The sequence below is a fragment of the Aulonocara sp. 'chitande type north' Nkhata Bay genome, linkage group LG15 (assembly GCF_057382095.1).
Source record: "Aulonocara sp. 'chitande type north' Nkhata Bay isolate Kocher_YH1m ecotype deep benthic linkage group LG15, A_spYH_male_GT1.1, whole genome shotgun sequence".
Taxonomy (NCBI): domain Eukaryota; kingdom Metazoa; phylum Chordata; class Actinopteri; order Cichliformes; family Cichlidae; genus Aulonocara; species Aulonocara sp. 'chitande type north' Nkhata Bay.
This window is the reverse complement of record NC_141358.1, coordinates 35,233,486-35,254,425: the sequence shown is the minus strand read 5'-3', so window position 1 is coordinate 35,254,425 and position 20,940 is coordinate 35,233,486. Positions and strand designations below refer to the sequence as shown.

Sequence of the window (20,940 nt, the reverse complement as noted above, 5' to 3'; positions counted from 1 at the left end):
TCAAATGTGAAGATTTGGGTGGGCAGAGCAAACAAGTAAATTAAAAAAAAAAATCAGAGAAAGTTTAGATGAAGCAGACGCTCAAAGTCTTTCCCTCTTTTGTAGCTTTTACAAGAGTCCAGAACAACACCACTTGAAATGATGACCATCAATTTTTAAAATGTTACACATTTTAAAAATTGTCACCAAAAAGTGAACATGATGAGCCATCCAAAGATATGTTTATGTGATAGAACTCTCTCTGCTAAAAATGTATCGTATCCAGTTTTTTTATGATACAGGAGTGTTCTTTGGCTCTGCACCTTTAACACACACACACACACACACACACACACACACACTTGTGTGACCTTTAAAAACTATAAAATCGGAATTCAAGCTCTGACTTTAATATCCATGATTACCGCCACCTAGTTAAGTTAGGATGACATGAATTTTTGCATTCATGTTTGACATAGCTGAATTCTACTTTTAATATTTTAAAAGTAAAATAAAATGCCCTCTCATTTATGATGTTGTATTTTGAAACAGGCACATCATGGCTTGCCCTCAATGTGGAACTAAACTCGAAGGGTCATTTAACATCTGTCCTAAATGTGGCTTCAAGTTATCTGCCCTGACTGAAAAAAGTGCTCAAGGTAGGTGTCATATCATAACAGTAAAAATTATATTAACACTAGTCCAAGGAGTTCATTTGTGGTACCACAGGTGAATATTTAACAGGTGAGAAAACTTACTGGACATAAAGCATAAGTGTATCTTTTCCACTATCAATAAAGACTTTATGAATATTTTCCCTACACAGTATTCTAGTTTGGGTTGCTATAAAAATTTAAATGATTGTCTTGTCTTATCTATATATATTTGCATAGTAAAAAAAAAAACCAACAACAACTTTTGCCAAATTCACGGTTGTTTGATATATGTAACTAACCAAGCAATAATGGTTAAACAGATGGTGCCACATCAGCACATCCAATTTCAACCACTGCTGAGGAGAAAAACCAAAAGGAAGATCAAGACCATGCTGTTAAAGAAAGCACTACTCAAATACAGGTGACAAGGCTGAGAAATACATGTTATATTTGTGAAGTTACATATGTAATAGGTAATTTATCCAGCAATTTTGATTGAGAAATAAAAATAAAAATCCTCTTTTTGAAAGTGAAACCAAGGTTTCATACCAAAGTGATCAACTGCAGTAAACAAGCTCTTAAAAACAGAGTAACCAGTTTCTGCAGTCCTTCCACATTCAGCTTACGCAAATATTTCTTGTTCAGACAGTGTGCTAACTTACACGTTTCACTAAGGTATGAGACTGCAAAGATGAACTTTATGTTTGACATAAAAAGTGGGACAGTTTTTTATGTGTATTAGATTATTTGTATTAAATAAAAAGATGTTTAATTTCTGCCTCCAGAGAAAACTAAGATATACTTATCAATTTCAAAATGGTTTTTGAAGAACTAACAATGTAGCTTTTTTTTCAGGAACAGTTGGCCACTGGTGAATCAGAACCAACCAGAGAGGATGCTACATCATCAGATATCATTACAGGCTCAGCCACAGCAGAAAGTGGAATCACATCCTCATCTCTCCATATGACACATTTGGAAAGTGAATTACCTGCTCCCCCTCAAGTTACAGATACTTGCAAAGAGAAAAATATGCTAATTGCTGTGACTGCTGAAAGTAATTCTGAATCATGCAATAAGCCAACAACACCTGAAACCAACTTGTCTGTTTCCACAATACTGCCATCCCCTGGAACTGCAGGTGGCAAAATACCAGCACATGAAGCAGAGAATGCATTGAGTAACAAAGACGACAGACCAGATGAACATCAAACTGCTGCTGACAAGGTAAGTGGCATTCATTCTGGACTCGTGTCAGAAATAATGGATTGCATTTATATAGCGCTTTTCGGGGCCCTCAAAGCGCTTTACAATACCACTATTCATTCACTCTCACATTCACACACTGGTGGAGGCAGCTACGGTTGTAGCCACAGCTGCCCTGGGGCAAAGTAGTCAAAGACAAGAAATGTTATTCAGATGATCAAAATATCCAGAAAAGACAGAAATCTACAAGCCTCAGCCTACCAACAAAGGGAACTATCAAAAGGACCAAGGTATTGTAAAGTCAAACAGAGTTTTAACCCTCAAACTAAATTTTGCACAGAAACGCAATATCATAATAAGTATATGTTATCATGTTTTTTTTATTATACATAATATAACAATGAATATGTCATTTATCTACCGATGTTTATGAAACTTCCTCTTTCTGAATATGAAAAACTGTTTTGTTCTCTTTTTACACCAAGTTTATCCATTTCAGTCAGGATAGTTTGGGTTGCCATAAAGCTGTAAATACTTTTCCGTTATCATGTACATTTGTATGCTCAAAAAAGTGGTTAAAGATGTAAGCTACCATGACAATAATCAGCACATCAAATTTTAACCACAGCCGAGAAGAAAACCCAGTAAGACGATCAAGACCAGGCTTCAAAAGATGTTAAAGAAAAACAAGAAAACATCGCCCAACAAAACTAAGGTATTATAAATTCAAATAAATTGTTCTAACTCTTAAACTGAATTTGTACAAAATGCAAAATCACAACATCAGTAAAAACATTATTTTCTTTTATTATAGTCATGTAATGATTTTGCCAGTGTGAAATCAGTTTTAATTGTGTAATATTAATTAATGGTCCATTTTGATATACAAATAAAAGTGAGTGAGAGAGAGAGAAAAGAGGACAGTTAGAGAATCAGGAAGTGCAGAGTATCGGTAAGGATTAGTAATGAGAGCTATGATACCTGCAGAGGTATGGAAATGTCTAGGAAAGAGGACATTGGACTTTTTGAACAGATTGTTTAACACACTCTTGAAGAGTGGGAGATGCTTGAGGACTGGACAAGAAGTGTACAAGGAGTTGAGAGATGAATGACAGATGGATTCATAGTGGGAGTGTGATTACATCAGGAATCAGGTGGAAGAGAGCTTGGAGAGGTTGAGATATGCTCTGGAGAAAAGAGGAATTAAAGTCAGTTGAAGCAAGACGGAACACCTGTGCATCAATGAGAGGGAGACAGGTAACAGTAAAGCTGCAAAGAGTTAGAGGTACTGACGATATCATGAGGAATTCTAAACCAGGTTATTATGTTTTGACCTTCTATTTTAAGGACAGTGACTTTACTTAAAGTAAAATGTGCTATGTAAATCAAATTGCAGTTTGAGTGGCAAGGCTGAGATCGTGCAGAGGAGAGATAGTGAATATTTTGAACAAAGGATGTTGAAGATGGAGCAGCCAGACCAAAGGAAAAGATGAAGACCACAGAGAAAGTTAATGGATGTAGTGAAGGAGGACATGTAGAGTGTTGGTGTGACTATGACTAACCATCTGATTCCTGTATGACTTTTAGAACGTGATTTTCTTTCACTGTATATGTATACATTATGGTATATAAAATAATGAAAAATATATTCTACTTAGTACTTTTTACTTATTAACTTTCGCTTTTTCAAAGGTTGCTGATATTAATTCAGACAAGGAGACAGATTCAGAACTGACAGAGACAAGGGAACCAGGAAATGAAGATATAGGTATCTACAGGCAAACAACTTCCTGCCTTTCTGGACCTCAAGTGGAAGAGAATATCTTGATGCCATCCAGTAAATTTCAGATACCAGAAGAGTAAGTGACAGGACTACAGTATGTATTTGACATTATTTGACATATTAAACTATGAAATTAACATTATTGCCATTTTTTCCTCCTTTTTTCCAGTTCATCAATCAATGAAGAAATACTGGTGTACTTTCATGCTGTCATTTCTAAAGAATTTCATTTGGAACCCGAGAAAGACATGGTTGTCTTAAAATCTGAAGTGTTGTTTGGAAGCTGGGATGGTTTTACTGAAATGTTCCCAAGGTATAGCTGAATAGTTTTTTATAACTAAAAAAACAACAGAGAGAGAGAGAGAGAGTGAATTTAGACTGCAATTATTTTAATCATTCCCTTTTTCCCCCCAGGAACAATTATTAGCCTCTGTGGAATTATTAGTTTGTCACTTCTCTGTATGTTCCATCTCTAACAAGAATGGTTTCTGTTTAATAGCCCTCTTGGGGACAACCAATATCTTATTGAAAGACAGTATCGGATTCCCAAGGAAAAAATTCAAGAGAGCATTCCCTACAAATATGCAGTTTACAAAAAGGAGTATGACTTTATCGATGAGACCATCTACCAGAAAGAGAAAAATGACCGCATCAACAGGTGCCTAACCATCGATCCAGAGCTTTTAACTGCAGAAGGTATTTTGAATTTTATTGACGCAAATGTTCACATATTGGTTTACTACATTTGCACAACAGCACAGTGTGCTATCAATCGAAAAATCTAGTAAATGAAAAAATACCATGTTTGGTATGTTACCCTCTTTCATCCTCATCCCTGCCAATCACTGAGATGAACACCTTTTTCAGTAGAGAGATGTTTATTCCATTTCTGCTGTCTGTAGAAAATGTTTAACTGGATTCAATAAATGACACTGGAAATTCACACAGATTGGGTCCAGGGACACGATGATTCTTGAAAAAGTAATCAGTGTAGTATTCCTTGATAGTTTGTCATCTACAGGGAAGATGCATTTTTGTTCATCAAATGGACAGTTTGATAACTTTAGAGCAGCAGCAGCAAAAAAAATAAAAAATTTAAAAAAAAAATGAATATACCACTCCACTAGCTCAGTATATACACTGGCCTGGTCCCGGACAGGGGGATGGGGGTCATATTTTGTTAGACCTGTCATCGATTTGGCAGTGATTTTTCAGACGTGTTTTTAGCTGAGGTATCATGTTATCTCCAGTAAACATGAACTCTATATAAGAGGTGTTCACAATTGAGTTACTGAAATGTTCTTTTGGTTTGTTTTTTTGTTTGGTTTTCTTTTAAAGGTGAGTGGCACCAATATGATGATATGATCCATCCCGAACCGAAGAGTAATTGGCCTTGGAATTCTACAGTACAAACTGTGATAGAAGGGAGAAACTTTGCTGGCAGGGAAATGTTACAAATAATCTTTGATCTTCTCGAAACTTGGAATGAACAGAAAGTGGGAGAATTCTTTTCCCTACTGCAGCAGTTCTTTTATACATACAGTGGTCCTCTGCTTCATGATGGTAGAGAAAGACGATGGGGATTACCATATGATTCAAATCAGGTAAACAAATTTTATACTACAACAGGTAGCATTCCAAGATTCAATAATGCAAAAGTTAAAAGTATTGAATAGTGTTTTCCATACTCCACTGTGTATTGGCATTAGTCCTAACATTTCTCCTTTGCTTTTTCCAGGTGAAATACCTTCTTAAACATTTTCTGGACAAACACTTGAGTTTTGATGCCATAAAGAAGACAGCAAAAATACCACCTCTCCATGCAGGGATTATTGGTTTGCTTGTTTACAACAAGTATCTGAAGGACAGCATGACAAATCAACTTTCTAGTTTATGCAATCTTCTTTGCCTGCCTAAAATGCCAAATCATCATTTTGTTTCTTTCTGGAAAGACTTTGTAAAAGCTTTGCCATATGAAAACAGGTAACTTAAATATAATTTTATTTTACTTATAAAATTAAAGGCGAAATTATAATAGATGAAAGATTCTAAAAAAAAATTTTCATAGACAATAGTTACAAAGTAGTATGGTATCATCAATCTTGATTCTCATTGTCCATATCTGATCAAATATTTGTGTAAAAATGTTGTGAGTTTTCCCGTGTAGTTTGGCATACTAGCATGTGAATTTGTCACTGACTTGTCTGACCACTGACATATTTTATTTATATAAAAGATTGGTTGCAGATGCAGTTGAGACCCTTTGCCATATCGCTATGACACGCCGTATTGAGAAGTGGGTGTTGGTCATCCCTTTGGTTCATCTACTGACAGGAGAAAGCAAACCATATGAGCCAGTCCCACCTGTCTTGAATCCACAGTTTGACTCCTGGACAGGCTTGAAGAGAATCACAAGAACAGATTCATATGATGCTAGTCATATGTATGCACTTATCTTTTATAAATACACCAAAATTCAGTTTAATTCATCTGCCCCCAATAATCAGCTCTCATTTTTAATTAGGAATCTGATCCAGATCATGGAAGAACATGACTACCTGATAGACATTGATCATCTTCTTGTGCACTCTTGGATGTCTCTGATGGGAGTTGATTACCTAATGACCGACAAATTGGTTATGCGTGTTGAACTTCGAGACATTCTTCAATATTTGCAGTTCATTGTCAGTTCTGGCGACCGTAAACGCATGTGCATGGTATGTATTCTTAACAGTGGTATTTTGTTAGGACAGAGTGTCAAATATTAAAATGAAAAGTATTTATTTATACAATAATGTTAAATAGAGATTGATTGAGATTAATGTTAGTTTTATTTTGGTCCAGTTAATTATCGTTAATCATCTGCTGCACAAATTAACTTTATTTGGTTGTTGTTTTCAGTAACAATCAAGAAAACTAACTCATGGGTATGCTTAATGTGAATGGACTGATACTTATATCCCACTTTTCTACTCTCCTGGAGCACTCAAAGTGCTTTACACAACATGCAGATCCACACAAGTACTTTCTTCTATGCTTATAAGTGCTTTCTAAATAACATTCACACTCTAATGGATGCATCAGCGAACAACTTGGGGTTAGTATCTTGCCCAAGAGTATTTTGCATGCATACAGGGGGAGCTTGAATCACAAACCTTCTGATCCGTAGATGACCTGCACTACCTCCTAAGCTACAGACACCCCAAATGTAGGATGAAAACAATAAATCAGTGCTGACTTTTGACTTCACACTGATTATAGATGATTATTATATTACTTCTCAGGTAAAAGTTGTTTTTTTCTTTATCATAATTATCGTTATTTGATAATTGTCAATTATCAATTTCGGAATCAACATTTAACTTTTTTTTTACTCTTTATATTATTCAATTGATCTGATCTGTAAAGACCTGTGATTGACGAAAGTCCCAGTCACAGGTTATATTACCTAAAGCCTGAAAATGTCAAGGTGTGGCAGGCAGAATGTAGCACCCAAAAGCAAAACACTCAACGAAGGGATAAACTTAAAGAGGCTGGTTTATTGCAGTGGCAACTTGCACAAAAACACTTACAAAACTAAACCAAAGCCTAGAAACTGGAACTAATAACAAAACACTGGGAAACTATGGACGGCGACCTCAGGGAGCACAAGAGAAGAGACACACACAGAATGAGGGGACGACACAAAACTGACAAAGAGAAACACAGGGCTAAAATACACTGAGGGATAATGAGGGCATGGGACACAGCTGGGAGGAATCACACTTGACGAGACCAAGGGGGCAAGGGACCGTCAATGTAAAATGGCATGAAAACAATGGGAGCACAGAGAACACACAAATAACAAAAACCCAGAAAACTCTAAAAAGTTATAAACGCAAAACATAAACATGAAGTCACTAGACTCTAGACCGTGACAGAAAACAATACGAGGAGCAACTGTTTAGGTCTTTCCTAGACTACGCTGATTTATAATAGGCTGAAAGGTTATTTTAGATTTTATGTTCATGTATTCTAAGTACAATAAATACATGTTGCCTACCCCATCTTTAACGATTTTGTGTTTTTCTATTAAATGTGTTCTGTTATTTTGCTGACAGGTTGTGAGACATTTGACATCTTATCTGATCAAGAAAGAGAGCAATCACAAGAAAAGGTAAAATGAAAAGGAAAACAAAGGTGCCTGAGAATATAATCCAAGATCCCTGAAGAAGAATTTCAGTGTATTATTGCTAGCAGTCTTGTGCATATACAACAATAATATTAATATTTTCTTCCCATAGTTTTGATGACAGAGATGGAGAGTGCTGCCTGAAAACTGCAGTAATGCTTCTTGGTTCTGTCTGCTGTATTACAAAAGACACAGAGTTCAGGGATCTTCCTCTTCAGTTCCTTGATCTAGTCTGTGTGATTGCCAAGGCATATGGCCTCACTGATTCCCAGGTGTGACTTACTTGTCCAAGTTCTCACTTTAAGACACACATATGTATATATATATTACAGAATAAGTTGACATGGTGTGATAAGTTTTTTTTTTCATAATATCTTCATTAATTTACAGACAAGAAAGATAATTCATGAAGAGTCAGTCAGGGGCACATTACAAACAATGAGGGTATGGCAGGCAAATACCTTCCGCAACAAACTGCTTAATAAGCAGTCCGTTTTGCAGTCTTCTCTACCCAGTGAAATACAGGTAAGCAGAAATTAATGTTAGTAATATCTTATTATCTTTTATGGTTTAGTGTACATATTGTTCTTCTGACATCAATTAAGTAGCTACTAATAGAAGGGGGAGGGGAAGTAGCTCATTTTACTTACAAATTAAGGAATCTGTCTAACAACCAGTTCAGATAACATAAGTCCATCTGTCCATCTGTCTTTTTAACCACCACAACTCAAAACTAATGATTTTCACAAGCTTGACAAAATAAAAAGTAAGACTGAACATTTTACATTCCTCCATTGAGGACTAAAATGCACCTTTTACAATCATGTACAATATATTAAGCTTGGTAGATACTTTTTAGTAGGCTGGTTGAACACCAAGAGATAAACACTGGAAGTTTGGTGTTAAAAAATATTTTGTACCATTTTTTTTTTTGAAGGTAAGTAGATTCATAAACTCACTCTTTCTTTGTCTCAACAAGAACACTGAATGAGTTTGCAAAGAACCTAATTGACTCTGGGATACAAACAATTATGCCATTAGGTTAGTACTCCCTAAAGTCTGTAACTACATTTAAGATTATGTCCAATGGCCAACCTTCATTTATCTCAAAAATTCTTGAAAGAGTAGTTGTAATACAGCTAACAGATCATCTACTGAGGAACAGCTTATTTGAAGAGTTTCAGTCAGGTTTCAGAGCTCATCACAGTACAGAAACAGCATCAAAGAAGTTTACACTTATGATCTCTGTTAGTAGGGATGGGTATCGTTTAGGTTTTATCCGATACCAGTACCAAACCGGTACTTTTGAAACGGTGCCGGTGCTTAAACGGTGCTCGAACTGGTGCTTAAAGAATGGAGAACACAAAATTGGTCCAAAAACCTCTCATGTTCAGCTGTTTTTTTTGTAAAAAGATAACAATGTTAGCCTTTTCTGCAGCTACAGGGGATTTATGGCATCACTCTTGGCTGGAAGCAGTACTTAATCAATGGAAAAAACACAAACTTTGTCCAAAAACCTCTCATGTTTAGCTGTTTTCCACATTTTCTTTGGTCATTTTAGCCTTTTTGAACTAGCAAAAACTACGACTGTGTTTGCTAGTTCACCTTACATGCATTAATGTAATAACGTGGTTAGCCTACTCAACCTAAAGTACACACGAACAACATTAAGCTACTCACGCAGAGAAGAACGGCTGCTGCTGCCATCATCATCCGTCATCATTTCTGCTACACTGGCAGGGCTAGGGGCCAGGACTCTCCTCTTCGGGTTTTTGGGGGATGTTGTTAACTCCGGGTCCGATAACAGGCAACCCATCCACAGTAGATGTGCCCGGTGTGAGGTCTCGCAGCGAACTATCAAATACGGTGCATTTCTCGGCTTTTAACAAAATGCTAGGTGTTTCATCAGATTCGAGGTTTTACCTCCTTTGCACAGTATCACCTTAAAGCACTTGTTGCAGGCTGCTGAGTTTACATCTTTTGCTGTGAAGTACAGCCAGACTTTGACCACTTCGCCCTGGGCATTTTTAATCTGTAGCTTTGCTCTAAAAGAACGTACGTACCTGGGGCCCCTACGACAGTGGGAAGGAAAAACTCCCTTTTAACAACAGGAAGAAATCTCCAGCAGAACCAGGCTCAGGGAGGGGCGGCCATCTGCTGCGACCAGTTCGGTGACAGAAGGAAGACAGTATAGAAGACATGCTGTGGAAGAGAGCCAGAATTAATAACAAGTGTGATTCAGTGCAGAGAGTTCATAGTGTGTCAAAAAGGTGGCTGAAAAGGAAAAACTCAATGCATCATGGGAGTTCCCCGGCAGCCTATGCCTATTGCAGCATAACTAAGGGATAGGGTTGGTTTTTTTTAAATTGCTCTTTCTCTGGTCCTAGGACCAATTTGCCATGGAAGACCCTACCAGGGGGCAAAAAGACTCCCTATAATATAGCCCCTGGGATCCCTGTGACACATAAACCCCTCCACCAGAATAAGATAGCAATTCACGGAAGGCAAGATTTGATGCTTGTGGCTGGGCGTTGTCTGCGGTATGCAGGGAAGGTGGACAAACCTGCGCGGCATCCGCAATCATGCCCCGCCGACTTATATTGTATTGGGTCCTGTGTTTGGTGTTGTTGGTGGTGATGTGTACGTCTGGTGGCGGAAGAGCTGCAGCCCTTGAGTGTACTGTTACACTTCTAGAAGATGCATGCTTAAATGAGGATAAATGAAGAAGAGTAAAGATGAATAAAGGTTTTGTGAAAATGACTACTGAGTCCGGTGCCATCTCTGGATGCTCGAGGAATAAAAAGAACCAAGGTAAAACTGATTTCACAACACAGCCTAAGCAGAAAAGTCACGACCTCCCCCTCCCCAGCCACCTCCGCTAGCTTATCTGGGGGAACACCAAGGCGTCCCCAGGCCAGCCGAGAGATATAATCTCTCCAGCATGTCCTGGGTCTGCCCCGGGGCCTCCTCCCGGTGGGACATGCCCAGAACACCTCACCCACGAGGCGCCCAGGAGGCATCCTTGTCAGATGCCCGAACCACCTCAGCTGGCTCCTTTCGATAGAACTTTTAAGCTCAGCTCTCTCGTCACCACAACGGAACGGTGCAGCGTCCGCATCGCTAATCTGTCTGTCGATCTCCGGCTCCCTTCTCCCATCACTCGCGAACAAGGCCCCGAGATACTTGAACTCCTCCACTTGGGGCAGGAACTCATCCCCGATCTGGAGTGGGCACTCCACCCAGATTGAATGTTAAAAATAAATATGAGTCAGTGGCCACTGGTGGTAAGAGAAATGGTAAGCAAGTAATACGAAATGCCATGACCTCGAATGATGGATTTTCAAGGTAATCTTATATTGGTCATCTTTCTTTTTATACTAGTCTTAAAATACCATTAACAAATGTATTACCTGCAGCAAATTTGGGGAAACTGGAGACATTTTAACATCTTGATCGCTTCAATTTTAATTTCAGATATTTTAAAACTTGACCTGCAGGTTAGACACGGCCCGTGTTTATTAAAATCCTCGTTTTTCTTTTAGGCATGGAGCAAATTACTCTCAATATCTTTTAATTATGAGGAACACACTTCATTATGGACAACCACATTCATGGATGATTTTCAAGACAAACTGAGAGAGGTAAGACTGCATTATGTTTATATTTTCATGGTAATGTAAAACTGGAAAATATAGTGAGGCTCTGTGCTTGTGTTCTAGGAACATCCTGTGGATCAAATTGGAATATACTGTACCAAGATGGGCGAGATGAGCAAGGAAAGTCCATTGTTGTGCAGCATAATGGAGAACTGTGCAATGGAGGCTGCTGCACATATTTGCCAGGTATGATTTTAATCAATGACAAATGGTTAGTAATGTCGTGTAATATAACTGTAAGTCCCATGTAAGCAACAATATTTTCACACTCTTGGGGTGCAGAGGACAATTGCCTTGCAGGGGATATTATCCATGTTTCTTTTTTCTTACTCTATTCATCCATCTATTTTCTTCTGCTTATCCGGGGCCGGGTTGGGGGGCAGCAGCCCAGCAGCCCAGCATCCCTCTTCCCGGCCAACTCCTCCATCTTGTCTGGCTCCTACCTCAACTGGCACCTTTCGATGTGGAGGAGTAGCAACTCTACTCTGAGCCCTTCTCAGATGGCAAAACTCCTCACTCTGTCTCTAAGGGAGAGGTTAGCCACCCTTTGAAGAAAGCCCATTTCCACCGCTTGTATCCACAATCTTGTTCTTTCAGTCATTACCCAATGCTTGTGATTGTAGGTGCGGGTACAGACGTAGATCGACTGGTAAACAAGAGCTTTTACACTCAGCTCTCTTTTCATCACGACGGACCAGTACAGCATCCGCATCACTGTAGCAGCAGTACAAAGCCGTCTGTTGACCTCCCACTACCCTGACTTGTGAACAAGACCCTTAAATACTTAAACTCCTCCACCTGGGGTTGCATCTCGTCTCTGACCTGGAGTGGGCACCACCCTTTTCTGACTGAAGCCTCAGACTTAGTGATGTTAGTTCTCATTCCTGCTGCTTCACACTCCCCTGTATATATTAATCGCCATCTGTGGGTGGATAGCAAAGAAAGAAGATTGTACAGAGAAATGCCCTTTCTCTTGTGACACATGACAATAAACACTTTGAATCTTGAACCACTTGAACCACTCTGGTGTGAGTTGGAGGCCACCACCTGAAGAAACCAACAGAACCACATTATCTGCAAAAAGCAGAGATGAGTTTCTGAGGCACCTCATGTCTAGAAGACCTCACCTAGAAGGCATCCAGGAGGCAGATGCCTAAAACACCTTAATTGGCTCCTGTCAGTGTGGAGGAGCAGCGCCTCTACTCTTAGCCCCTCTCAAATGGCCAAAATCCTACACCTTTCGCTAAGGAAGAGCACAGTCAACCTCAGAGGAACCTGATTTTTGACAGTGTTGCTTTCACACTAAGCTCGCTCTTCTCCAAACCAGACCAGTGCAGCACCCATACCACTGCTGCTGCTTCATCCAGCTGTCAGTCTCCTGTATGCCCACCCCTGCTCGCAGACTCACCATTGCTCTCCAGTTGGAAAACACTTATCGACTGCTTGTGATTAAACTTGTGATTGATCAGGGACATAACTGTTGATTTAGTTTCAGTTGAATTTAATTTCACGACATTAAGTGAAATAAATATTTGATTTTAAAGCAAACCATGACTTGATGGAGAAGCCCTTGGTGGGGCGCATGTTGATAAGACATTTCTTAAAGTTGGTTATCAAGATTCCACTTATCTGAGGAAGGGTATCGGCCAACTCCACTTAAAAGAAACTCTAACTCTAACTCTTCCTTAACTTAATATGGCTCTTCTTAAGCCACTGGAGGACCCAGCCACAACCCAACTTCCATAGTTTTGGTTAAGGAAAGGAGGTTCTCGTCTAAGGTTTTACAGTACATGGCTCTGTCCATTGGCCCCTCAATGTGGTGAAGTCATCCTTTATATTCAGCAAAAAAATGTTTCCACCTCCATCCTAGACAGTGGAGATAATGTTCTTTGGGTCATACTCAGCATTTCTGTTCATCCAAATATTGAAGGTTGAGTTGAAAGTTCTGCAAAATTTCCATCCATTACAATGTAGTATGTGACCAGTTGTGTTTTTGATCACTCTGGTCACAACTGCCTTCACATCTTTAAAATAGCTAAATTTGGAGCTGATCCACCACCTTTCTCATGATGATCCTGATCACACGAGACAAGCTCTTTTGAGCATGGAGCTCCAGACTGAGGGAAACTGATGGTCATTCTATATTTCTTCTCTTTTCAAATAATGACAGTAACAGTTGTTACCTTCTTGCCAAGCTTCTTGCTGATGGTAGCTCATTCCAGCCTTGTGCAGTTCTACAATCGTCTCCTTTGACGACTCTTTGGTCTTGTGCATGGCGGTGAAGAGGAAGAGAACTACCAACATACCTGACGTGGGTCTGTGGGTCTTTTGAAAGTTGTCTACATCTACAAGTATTTTCCTTTTTCTCTCTCTTTTTATCAACATGAAAGCTGTGAAGAGTAAAATCATTTCACTTGTTTTCTTACAAATGGAAATTATAACCAACAGCAATAGTTTGCCCTTTTTCCACATTTTTTCCAACTGTTGCTTTTAAATTCATATTGCATTTTTAATTAATTAGTATTTATGACAAATGCAAAACACACTTAGTTTTAATTGCAATTACTTATTTCTGTACAGTAAAAATGATCATTACAGGCACAATTTGCAAGAGTTAATAAATGAATCTTTGAGATGTTTCTGCTTGTCTTATTTTTCTTTTTTCTTTTCTTTCCACTCAGGATACATCAGCTATGTCAAAACTCATGAAAAGATATGATTTCACAAAATCTTTAAAACTAATGTCAGTTGTTGTGATGGAGTCATGGCCCAAAGATGAAAACGGACATGAGATACAAGATGAAGACTTGGTATTTGACTACCTCATGAGCTGGCCCATGGCCAAAACCATCCTCAAAATTGCAGGTAAACTGTGAAATAAAAAAAGAACATAACATGAAATACACCTTGAATGCTCTTTAGTAATGTCTAGGGTATGCATAAGCTTTCAATTTTGTATATTACCGTACTCATTTTGAAGGAACATATTCATTGGAAACATGAATGCACTTTTGAGACAAATTCAGAATGTGAGGACTGTTTGCAACTTAACTGGAAGATGCCTGTTTAAAAATTGAATCAAACGGAGATGAACAGGTTTTTGTAGTTGTTGTTGTTGTTTTTTTAAATTTAAAATAAAAATCTGTAAGATGCTTTATGGGTTTGTTTTTTTTTTTTTTATCTTTTCAGGTGCTGGAGAAGGATTGACTGACAAACTGTCAGATGAAGCACTTTCCAAGATAGATTTGGGAAGGTCAGCCTTTAAATCTGTTTCAAAGAAGTTCCTCAGTGGAGAGATACAAATTAAAGGCTTACTTCAAATTTTCCAGAGAAAACAAGAATTTCTTGATTTCCTAAAGATAGGTGAATACAACTATCTGTTTTTTCCTTCCGTTTCTCACGTGTTTCTTTGCTTTCTCTCTTTAAAAAAAGAATCTTAAAACTATACATTTTGTATGTGCACCATTTTTTCTACTTTTTTCATTTATAATTTCAACTTCCCAAAAAAATCCCAAACTACAAATTCAATTCCAAGCAAGTTAGCTTGTTGTGTGAAACGTAAAAACAGAATGCAATGACTTGATTAAAAGCCAACAAGACAGTGAAAAAAGACCACAAGTAAACACACTGTCCGTGCTTATTTTCTCTTTTATTGTAGTGACGCTCTACTGACAGTTTCTTTCTCGACTTTTGGTTCAGCACCCACGCATGCAGCTTTCTAGATGCACTCCGACAATTCTCTCCGACACTCCACTCTGGCCTCACTAAATCTGTTGCAGCCCTGTTGCAACACTGTTAAAATGTGTTTTGTTTGTTGATGATATCTTTCTGTATTGCTCAGGTAAAAACCTAGAACAGCTTCTGACTACTGTGGAAAAAGAGTTAAATATACTGAAAAATTGATGTGACATAAATAAGTTATCATTAAATATAAACTTTTTTTTTTTTTTGGCACCAGACAAATGGAAAAATGTGGCTAAAATCAGGGCTAATGGATTTGAAATTGAAATAGTGTATGAAAATAAATTTCTTGGAGTGATAATTGATGATACGTTTTTTGGAAGTCCCATATAAACCATGTCAAAATGAAAATGTCAAAAACCATTGCTATTCTCCACAAAACAAAGGATGTCCTGAACAAGAAATCATTATACACACTTTATTGTTTTCTGTGGCTTCCATATATGACTTACTGCCTAGAGATATGGGGCAATACATATAAACCCAATACTCTTCCCATCTTTAAGTTGCAAAAAAGAACTATGAGAATTATACATCAATCGAACTATATAGAACCAACTAACATTTTGTTTATTAATTTGAATACCCTGAAATTTTAGGATCTAGTCGAATATACAGGGAGTGCAGAATTATTAGGCAAGTTGTATTTTTGAGGAATAATTTTATTATTGAACAACAACCATGTTCTCAATGAACCCAAAAAACTCATTAATATCAAAGCTGAATGTTTTTGGAAGTAGTTTTTAGTTTGTTTTTAGTTTTAGCTATTTTAGGGGGATATCTGTGTGTGCAGGTGACTATTACTGTGCATAATTATTAGGCAACTTAACAAAAAACAAATATATACCCATTTCAATTATTTATTTTTTACCAGTGAAACCAATATAACATCTCCACATTCACAAATATACATTTCTGACATTCAAAAACAAAACAAAAACAAATCAGCGACCAATATAGCCACCTTTCTTTGCAAGGACACTCAAAAGCCTGCCATCCATGGATTCTGTCAGTGTTTTGATCTGTTCACCATCAACATTGCGTGCAGCAGCAACCACAGCCTCCCAGACACTGTTCAGAGAGGTGTACTGTTTTCCCTCCTTGTAAATCTCACATTTGATGATGGACCACAGGTTCTCAATGGGGTTCAGATCAGGTGAACAAGGTGGCCATGTCATTAGTTTTTCTTCTTTTATACCCTTTCTTGCCAGCCACGCTGTGGAGTACTTGGATGCGTGTGATGGAGCATTGTCCTGCATGAAAATCATGTTTTTCTTGAAGGATGCAGACTTCTTCCTGTACCACTGCTTGAAGAAGGTGTCTTCCAGAAACTGGCAGTGGGACTGGGAGTTGAGCTTGACTCCATCCTTAACCCGAAAAGGCCCCACAAGCTCATCTTTGATGATACCAGCCCAAACCAGTACTCCACCTCCACCTTGCTGGCGTCTGAGTCGGACTGGAGCTCTCTGCCCTTTACCAATCCAGCCACGGGCCCATCCATCTGGCCCATCAAGACTCACTCTCATTTCATCAGTCCATAAAACCTTAGAAAAACCAGTCTTGAGATATTTCTTGGCCCAGTCTTGACGTTTCAGCTTGTGTGTCTTGTTCAGTGGTGGTCGTCTTTCAGCCTTTCTTACCTTGGCCATGTCTCTGAGTATTGCACACCTTGTGCTTTTGGGCACTCCAGTGATGTTGCAGCTCTGAAATATGGCCAAACTGGTGGCAAGTGGCATCTTGGCAGCTGCACGCTTGACTTTTCTCAGTTCATGGGCAGTTATTTTGCGCCTTGGTTTTTCCACACGCTTCTTGCGACCCTGTTGACTATTTTGGATGAAACGCTTGATTGTTCGATGATCATGCTTCAGAAGCTTTGCAATTTTGAGACTGCTGCATCCCTCTGCAAGATATCTCTCTATTTTTGACTTTTCTGAGCCTGTCAAGTCCTTCTTTTGACCCATTTTGCCAAAGGAAAGGACGTTGCCTAATAATTATGCACACCTGATATAGGGTGTTGATGTCATTAGACCACACCCCTTCTCATTACAGAGATGCACATCACCTAATATGCTTAATTGGTAGTAGGCTTTCGAGCCTATACAGCTTGGAGTAAGACAACATGCATGAAGAGGATGATGTGGACAAAATACTCATTTGCCTAATAATTCTGCACTCCCTGTAAATGGCACAGATAATGTACAAAGCACAAAATAAAATGCTTTGCTGCAGTACTCAGAAGCTGTTTGAAGTCAGAGAGAGTCAATTCGATTTGAGGGGAACAGATTTTTTTTCTGAAACTCTTGGTTGTTTTGCTTGGATGATTGTTGTGAAATTTAAATTAATGATGATGATATGATGATAAATTATGTCATGATCTGCGAGTCAAATTGTGTGGAGAAGAGAGGAGTGTGGCCCCAAAAGCAGGCACTGATGACTGACTTACTGAGTGAGAGCTTTATTTACAATGGGAGGTGACATACAAACAAAATCAGAGAATGCCCTTGACTTAAACTAAGAAAAACCTAAAGTGGGAAAAACGCAACCAGAGACAAAGAACTAGGAACAACAGCAGAACGAAAGCAGATGAAACACTTGCACAAGCATTATGTTTTGCAACAATAATGTTGCAAGTATCTTGAGAGAGCTCATTGGTTTTACCCATCATAAGATGTTTCTTGTGTGACACCTTGGTATTGAGACACCTTTTTGTAGACCATCAGCTAATATTAATTTGCCCTATGTGACAGGATTGCTCTCTAATTACTGATAAATTATAAGTTGGTATCATGACTTTCCAAGCCTTTTTGCATTTCCCTTTCTTTATGAGTTCAATACTTTTTTCCTGTGTCATTTCTCATTATTACACATAAGCTAATTTATGGAAATCTCTGGTTTGATTTCTTTGCATGTGTAGATTGGATGAGTTGTTACCGACAGCTGGTGAAAATCTGTGTCAATAGCACCCTTAGTAAATATATTTACTCAGAAAATTGGAGACATTATCAATACTTATTTTACCCAGTGCATGTCAGTCTTATTCTTTATGATCAACAAATTTGATTTGGCAGAGAAGTATATGAATATATAGAATTATATATACTTGAAATTTTTATTTTTAATTCAGACTTCATAATTTTTTTATACTTAGACATTTGTGGCATTTTCTTTATATTCCTCCAGATGGCCTATGTGATGACGGTCGTTGTAAAGATGAGAGTAACATGAAAATACTACTGAGACAAAGAGAATTTGAAACAGAAGCTGTGAAGAATGAGAAACAACTGGTCAAAACTCTTCTGCAAATCTGCCAGGAGGTTCCAGAACACGTGAAAGGTAGGTAATGCTAAGATATACATATATAGCACATATATTTTTATTTATATATTTGTTCTGGTATTAGGTTAGATAGGATGGTAGTACAAATATTGTCACTGATCACTCATCTCAAAGCAAGAAAGACTTTGAACGTCCTGTTCGTTAGTGAGTTTTCTGTGTGCAGTTTGCCTGTTCTCCCTATGTCTATTGTTAGGTACATTTTTGAGAAAGGGAAGACAAATATGCTCATACTGTTTTATTAAGCAGTTGAAGGTTCAAGTCAAAAAACTGCTGCCATGTCTCTTTGCTCCCTGGGGAAATCCAAACGAACAAAAAGCAGCACACCCATATAGTAAATGCTTTTTATTATGTGTGATAAACCAGACACTAAGGTGATTGGTCAAAAGAGTTTAGGGTGGCCTTAGGTCTGATGTCGGCTCAGGTTTCTTCTGCAACTTTCTGGCACTTCTTATGTTTAGATGCCACCTCACCCATTATCATGGCAACCACCTCTTACCCTCCTCTGACCTGCATAAAGACAGAGCTACGGTGCATTCCATCAGGGCAGATTTATGACCGAGGCCCCATTAATGTGAAGGATCTTAGTCTGTTAGTATCTGTTAGAGTGACAGTCTACTTCTAAAACTTCTCCACAGTACATTGTGTGCAGAAAAAGACAAAACACAAATATGTGATGGTAATTATGAGATGGATCGCTACCTTATAGTGGTGGAGAGCAATGTTCCCTCTAAGCTGCGCGCGCAATTGCGCACTGCTGGCACGGTCTCTGCGCACAGAAAATCTGCGTTGCGCACAAAAAAAAAACTACTTGAAGTGAAATTAAAATTAATACTTTAACAATTCAGCAGTGTTAGTCAGTGAGTGACTGGCGGCTCCCGTATGGGATTAGAACGATGCCACCTTATCCCATAGTCCAGCCAATAATGCGATTCACATTCGTATATACGCAGCTAATCAATGTCGTTGACAGGGTATGACAGTGTGCTTATGTGGGAGTGGGAGATTGACAGCTGGGGCAGGCTCCACTCCTTGGGCCTTTTTTGAGACCTTGGCAAAGTGGTGACACATCCAAATAACTTGTTTTGAATTGATGATCTTGGAGCATTGGTCAGTCCACAGCTGTGCGCTGACAAAGAAATCCTTTATATGATGGCAAAAAGAAATTCTCGGTCACAGTCAATCATGACTACTAATATAATGCCTTGCCAAATTAATTAGGACATTGTAGAACCATCCCCCACCTTTTTTTTGCGCCACGGACCAGTTTATGTCAAACAATATTTTCACGAACCAACCTTTAAGGTGTTGTGGATAAATACAACAAAATAAAACCAGTACTGGTATTACAAAAACAGTACTGGGTTGGGGACCACTGTTGTAGAACCTTTAACACCGCTTGTGCCCACTCTTTGTGCTTACTGTGATCATGAATTCAGGTAATAATTGATATACTTTTGAAGTCAGAAGATTATTTTCTGCAGCATTACTTGGTGTTGCATTTTACTGTCACACATTTATGATCTTTATAGATTTCTATAAATTCTTGTTGTCATGGGAGGCACATCTAGTTATTAGGTTTAAGGAACAATTACTCTTCACATAAGGCCTGGTAGGTTTGTATAACTTTCTTCCTCTGATAAATGAAAGCATCATTTAAAAATACTTTTGGCCACTAGTGTTACCCCTCAGCTTCCTAGCAGATTTGTATGGCATAATTTTGAAGATCCATAGTGAAACTGGTATTCAAACTCATCTGAGATTTTTGGTATATGCACGAATGGTAAGAAATTGAATATCCTCATCCTCATTCATTGTCACCAAGAAGTCTTTTACATCTAAAACTGAATTTTGTATTTGCTCTGGTTAGTTTTTTTTTGTCTAATATTAAAACTTCTTTGAGCATCTTAAATATGCAAGTTTGAAAATAGGGTGAAATTTTTTTACAGCACTGTACCTATTTGTATCTCTGAAAAGATTTGGTTCTGAAGAAAACTTTAGTAGATACATAAAAATTCTGTATAAATTGCCAAAAGTTAGAATTAGAATCACATCTTTCAGAATATAAATTTAGAGATGGCATGGTAAGAAGGATGCTTTCTTAGCCCTGGACGCTATACGACTAAACAGGCGACTCTGAATCCTCCCTTAGTTATGCTGCAACAGGCTGCTGGAGGCTTTTCATGATGCACTGAGTATTTCTTCTTCAGTCACCTTTCTCACTCACTATGTGTTAATAGACCTTTCTACATTGACTCATACTTGTTATTAATTTCTGGGTCTCTTTAATCCTGTCTTCCTTCTCTCACCCCGACCGGTTGCGGCAGATGGCCGCCCCTCCCAGAGCCTGGTTCTGCCAGGGCGTTCTTCCTGTTAAAAGGGAGTTTTTCCTTTCCACTGTTACCAAAGTGCTTG

General features: G+C 38.4%; 1 protein-coding gene across 1 annotated transcript in view; it reads left to right on the top strand.

Moving 5' to 3' along the window:
• The first annotated feature begins 535 nt into the window (after window positions 1-535).
• The window catches only part of LOC147313514 (E3 ubiquitin-protein ligase rnf213-alpha-like), a 75,945-nt gene continuing 55,540 nt past the window's right edge, over window positions 536-20,940 (top strand). Inside the window, exons 1-18 of the mRNA XM_086262945.1 lie at window positions 536-638; window positions 956-1,056; window positions 1,491-1,905; window positions 3,553-3,700; window positions 3,794-3,937; window positions 4,124-4,320; window positions 4,963-5,228; window positions 5,363-5,607; window positions 5,861-6,067; window positions 6,149-6,341; window positions 7,725-7,780; window positions 7,908-8,067; window positions 8,186-8,320; window positions 11,338-11,436; window positions 11,515-11,637; window positions 14,133-14,316; window positions 14,641-14,814; window positions 18,373-18,525. Coding sequence (XP_086119071.1) covers window positions 539-638; window positions 956-1,056; window positions 1,491-1,905; window positions 3,553-3,700; window positions 3,794-3,937; window positions 4,124-4,320; window positions 4,963-5,228; window positions 5,363-5,607; window positions 5,861-6,067; window positions 6,149-6,341; window positions 7,725-7,780; window positions 7,908-8,067; window positions 8,186-8,320; window positions 11,338-11,436; window positions 11,515-11,637; window positions 14,133-14,316; window positions 14,641-14,814; window positions 18,373-18,525 — 3,100 coding nt within the window. The 5' untranslated portion in view covers window positions 536-538. The remainder of the gene's footprint in view (window positions 639-955; window positions 1,057-1,490; window positions 1,906-3,552; window positions 3,701-3,793; window positions 3,938-4,123; window positions 4,321-4,962; window positions 5,229-5,362; window positions 5,608-5,860; window positions 6,068-6,148; window positions 6,342-7,724; window positions 7,781-7,907; window positions 8,068-8,185; window positions 8,321-11,337; window positions 11,437-11,514; window positions 11,638-14,132; window positions 14,317-14,640; window positions 14,815-18,372; window positions 18,526-20,940) is intronic.